Source organism: Pimephales promelas, chromosome 6, assembly GCF_988280905.1.
Source record: "Pimephales promelas chromosome 6, fPimPro1.hap1.1, whole genome shotgun sequence".
Classification (NCBI taxonomy): Eukaryota; Metazoa; Chordata; class Actinopteri; order Cypriniformes; family Leuciscidae; genus Pimephales; species Pimephales promelas.
In genome coordinates, this window is record NC_142774.1 from 36,982,877 (window position 1) to 36,987,817 (window position 4,941).

The following is a 4,941-nucleotide window of genomic DNA, read 5'->3' on the forward strand; positions in this document are numbered from 1 at the left end:
TACTGTTGACATTTTGAAGTTGTCTAACGATGGAGAAAATGAGTTACACATTCAGTCAGCATTATGAGGAAAAAATCCGCCCTTGCATCGACACTATCGACAATTTACGTTCTTTGGGAGTCGAAAAGGACCTGGCGTTACCTGCCATCGCCGTCATTGGAGACCAAAGCTCAGGAAAGAGTTCGGTTCTGGAGGCGCTGTCAGGGGTAGCGTTACCCAGGGGTAGTGGTAAGGAGAACTTATACAATTAAAACATACCTACATAAACATTAATTCTATTCCCTTTTTCGTAATTAACTTTTAACTTTCTATCAAATACTGTGGATGTACCATGGCACAGTTATGGTAGCTACTCTCCGTACCACGATACAGAAGGATTTGCTTATGGATTTATATGCACAGCTGCACTACTTCCTGAACTTCAGCCAGCGCCTTTCCTGTTTGCCATTATTGGACAAACTAATTAATCCAGGTGTGCCTGATCAGTAGTCGCAACAACAATAATCAGACACACCTGGATTAATCAGTTTGTCCAATAATGGCAGACAGGAAACAAACATAACACCAAAGGCCTATCTCTTATGAAAAATTGGTCTTCGTTTCCTGTTTACACTTCTGGACTTCGGGGTCTATACGACACAAACAATTGATTGAGTAATTATACAAAAAAAATAACATTTAATTTTTAATCATACAAATACTATATCTTTTTTTTCTAGTATAGGCCTTCATTTCTGTGTAAAAAAAAAAAAAAAAAAAAAATCAGATTTATGCCGGATTTTTTATTTATTTAATTGACACATGAAGAAAACGTATTTAGGTTTTTACACATTTCCCATTCATTTCAATGTTGGATCATATTGACCCCGAATACCAGGAGTGTAAACATTTTTTTTACATACCTTCAGAATAACCGAATCAAGCCCAGTTTTTTTGTGTGTATAGATAGATAATGTTTGAAAAGTCTCAAAATCTTATTCCACTGAGATGAACCTTTTTTTTATTAAGTAAAAGTCAATTGGGGTTGTATAGACCCCATGACCCGATTGAGGGCTACCCTTGGTTTTAAGACAGAAAAAAACCATGGTTATTATAATTAAACCATGTTTATTCTACTATATAGTTTAACCAAAACTGTGGTTAAAAAAAATGTTTAATTAATTAGCAAAAAAACAAAAACATGGTTAATTTTTCATAAGATATGGTGAAACTATGTGCAACCCTTTCATGTTTTGTAAGGAATTGTTACACGATGCCCTCTTGAGCTCAAGATGATAAGAACTAAAGGCGAAGAGAAATGGCATGGGAGAATCAGTTACAAGGACTACAAGGAAGACATTGTTGACCCAGCAGAAGTAGAGAAAAAGATTCGTGAAGGTAGAAAATGCTTAATGCACTTTGAGGTCTTCCAAAGGAGTAAATATACATTCCTTAAAATCTTACATAATTATGTTTGTAGCCCAGGATGAGATGGCTGGGGCAGGTGTTGGTATTAGTGACGATCTCATCAGTCTGGAGATCCGTTCTGCCAATGTTCCTGACCTCACTCTCATTGACCTCCCTGGGATTGCACGAGTGGCTGTCAAAGGTCAGCCTGAGAATATTGGAGATCAGGTAAACTTTGTATAAACTATATTTTCCAAATGACATTTTGTTGGAAAGACACAATCATTAATCAAATGCCTTTCAACTAGATCAAGAGACTGATCAGGAAGTTTGTTACAAAGCAAGAAACTATCAACCTGGTTGTGGTGCCATGTAATGTTGACATCGCGACCACAGAAGCATTGCAGATGGCTCAGGGGGAGGACCCTGAGGGCGAAAGAACTTTAGGTGTGCAATACTCATTCCATTTAAAGGCTATACATCAGTAAAACCATATGTTACCATGCATTACATTCTGATCATATTTTTACTACACAACAGGCATCTTAACAAAGCCGGATCTGGTGGATAAGGGCACTGAAGAGACAGTGGTAGACATTGTGCACAATGAGGTCATTCACCTTACTAAAGGCTACATGATTGTAAGGTGCAGGGGACAAAAAGAGATTATAGATCAGGTCACTCTTAATGAGGCCACATTAACAGAGGATGCCTTCTTCAAAGACCATCCTCATTTCAGGTGGGTAAATGGTTGAGAGTTGAGCTGAACAAATGGTTTAATGTCAAACCTTTAATCTACAAATACATATATCAGCATAGTGTTTACTGAGAACCTTTATGTGAGCGGCATGGATAATGTTTTTGCATGCATGTTTGTTTGCACAACTGTACTTAGTAAATCAGGTAGTGTATGCGACCATGCAATCATAAGTGCAAACTGATTAGTATTTGAGATTTTAGTAATTCTGTGCTTTTATAGATCGCATGATGTATAAATGCCATTTTTCTCTCAGCAAACTCTATGAAGAAGGTTTTGCTACTATTCCCAAGTTGGCTGAGAAACTAACAATTGAATTGGTTCACCACATTCAGGTGAATTAATTCATTTCAACATAAGATAACTACAGGATTTCTAGACTTATAATAAACAGCCCATTTTCATAATTGCCATGTAGAAATCCCTGCCTCGTTTAGAAGAGCAAATTGAGACAAAGCTCGCTGAAACACAGAAGCAACTGGAGGCATACGGCAACGGACCCCCATCAGATCCTGCAGAAAGACTGAGCTTTCTCATTGATGTGAGTACAGCCTTGAAATCTACTATATCAAAGCATGAATATTTAGTAAAGGGTCATACTGATATCTCAGAGTCACTGAAATCTTTCACATCTTATCACTATATTTAGAAAGTTACAGCTTTCACTCATGATATGTTCAACCTGACCTCTGGGGAGGAATTAAAGTGTGCTTCAGATCTACTGATTTTTCCAGAACTTCGGGAAGAATTTGCAAAATGGAATGACTTCTTAAACCGTTCAGGAGATTCCTGTGAGTGAAGCTTGTACTTGGTATCTCCTGATTGTACTCTTGCTTTTGACCAATGTGCTATATTATTACTCTGCTAAAAATCATTTTCACATCTGATGCACCCTGTTTTACCAGTTGCAATCAATAAATTAACGGCCTAAAGTGATAAATTAATCTTAAATTACTTCAGTTAACAAAAAAACTCACTTTTAGAAGCCAAACTCATAACTGAATTGTGGAATTTGAATTTGTTTTTCTGACAATGTTCAAAAACTCTGTGCAGTCAACAGGAAGATTAAGAAAGAAGTTGATAACTATGAAGCCAAATATCGGGGAAGAGAGCTTCCAGGATTCATCAATTACAAGACCTTTGAGGGGCTTGTCAGGGAACAGATCAAGCTGTTGGAGGAACCTGCATTAAAGACACTGAAGACTGTCTCTGGTTTGTGTTGTTTTTCTATTTCAAATCTATGCATGTAGTCTTTTTCTTGTTGTTGCTACATTATACTATATACAGAAGTTATTCTGACTGTACTGTTGAGGACACTCTCAGAATGTTGCACATTGATAATTAACATCTTGAGTATATTCGGCATTGCCAATTTTCATGTGGGCCTGACATTGTGCCTGGGCTCTTGGTCATGCTAAAAAAAAAAAAACTGTTGCCTCGAAGATAAAATCTTAGAATTGTCATGAAAACCAGGTTCAGGAAATACCAAACCCAATGAACTTTCCAGTTGGCACAATGCATTTGTTGGTAGTTTTGTTGTCTAGTGGATAAATATCAAAGGTAACCCATGAACTTAACATTCTCTCCTTGAGCAAGGCATGTAAGGCAACTAGATTCATTGGCTAAAGAACATTGAAAGTGAAAATTTGCATTTGTACCAACAGTGTGTTTGTATTCAAATAGATGTGGTTAGAAAGAGGTTCATCCAGGTGGCCCAGTGCAGCTTTCTTGGCTTCCCTAATCTTTTGAAAATAGCAAAGGTACAAAATGCATTTATGATGCTAATAAATTCCACAGAATTACAAGTCACATTAATTTTCAATGTTCAATTATGCCTTTAAATCACAATACAGATTTAAAGAAATTGTGTTCTTGTTTCATTTTTCAACTAATCTTTTATTTACTTTCTTAGACTAAGATTGAAGCCATCAAGCTGGATAAAGAATCCTTTGCAGAATCCATGCTGAGGACCCAATTCAAAATGGAGCTCATTGTTTACAGTCAAGATGGCTCATACAGCCAGAGCCTGCAGTATGCAAAGGATAAAATGGAAGAGATGGAAAATGTCACGGTCCCATTTAAAAACTCAAAAAGGACAACTTTTGTAGATGTTAGCACAGGCAGTCATGCCACCTTGCGAGAGATGAGGTTGCACCTAGAGTCCTACTTCACGGTAAGTGTGCCAACTAAAGCTTTATGTGCCATCAGAGGAAGCTCAAAATGTACTGTATATCTGAGATGCTGTCTTACCTCACCAGATTGCAAGCAAGCGTCTAGCCGACCAGATCCCAATGGTGATCCGCTATATGTTGCTCCAGGAAGCAGCTTTGGAGCTGCAAAGGAACATGTTGCAGTTGCTGCATGATAAAGATGGTGTGGACAACCTGCTTAAAGAAGACTTTGACATTGGACAAAAGCGGGAGGGCTTACTGAGTCGCCAGAAACGTCTGATGAAAGCACGAAGCCTCCTGGTTACCTATTAAAATTCACTTCCATTATATAGTCGACTGCAACAGTTTTAATGCAACAAAATCATATGCTGGTTGTCAAAAAACATGAGCAGCAATGTAGAATAGAGAATAGAATGGAGTAGAATTTGAGCACTTAAATGAACTTTAATTTTACACCACCACCCGGAGTGCCTCTTTATGCAATATTATTGTACTTACCTTTTTCCAGAGTCAATAAAGTTGTGTACTACTTTTGGGTCAAGCGAAGTACATTGTAGTGTCTTATCAGAGTATCTATTGGTGATGCATCAGAACTTTTATTTAAAAAAAAAACAACAACTTCATGAC

The 4,941-nt window shown here is 37.5% G+C and overlaps 1 protein-coding gene across 1 annotated transcript; it reads left to right on the top strand.

Annotated features, from left to right (window-relative positions):
• The first annotated feature begins 29 nt into the window (after positions 1 to 29).
• LOC120468849 (interferon-induced GTP-binding protein MxA) lies at positions 30 to 4,860 on the top strand. Its single transcript, XM_039657463.2, has 12 exons — positions 30 to 228; positions 1,240 to 1,377; positions 1,460 to 1,614; positions 1,695 to 1,833; positions 1,927 to 2,125; positions 2,400 to 2,478; positions 2,562 to 2,684; positions 2,793 to 2,934; positions 3,197 to 3,355; positions 3,827 to 3,903; positions 4,056 to 4,316; positions 4,402 to 4,860. Exons 1-12 carry the CDS (start codon positions 30 to 32, stop codon positions 4,624 to 4,626), a joined length of 1,896 nt encoding a protein of 631 aa, XP_039513397.2. The 3' UTR covers positions 4,627 to 4,860.
• The last annotated feature ends 81 nt before the right edge of the window (positions 4,861 to 4,941 follow it).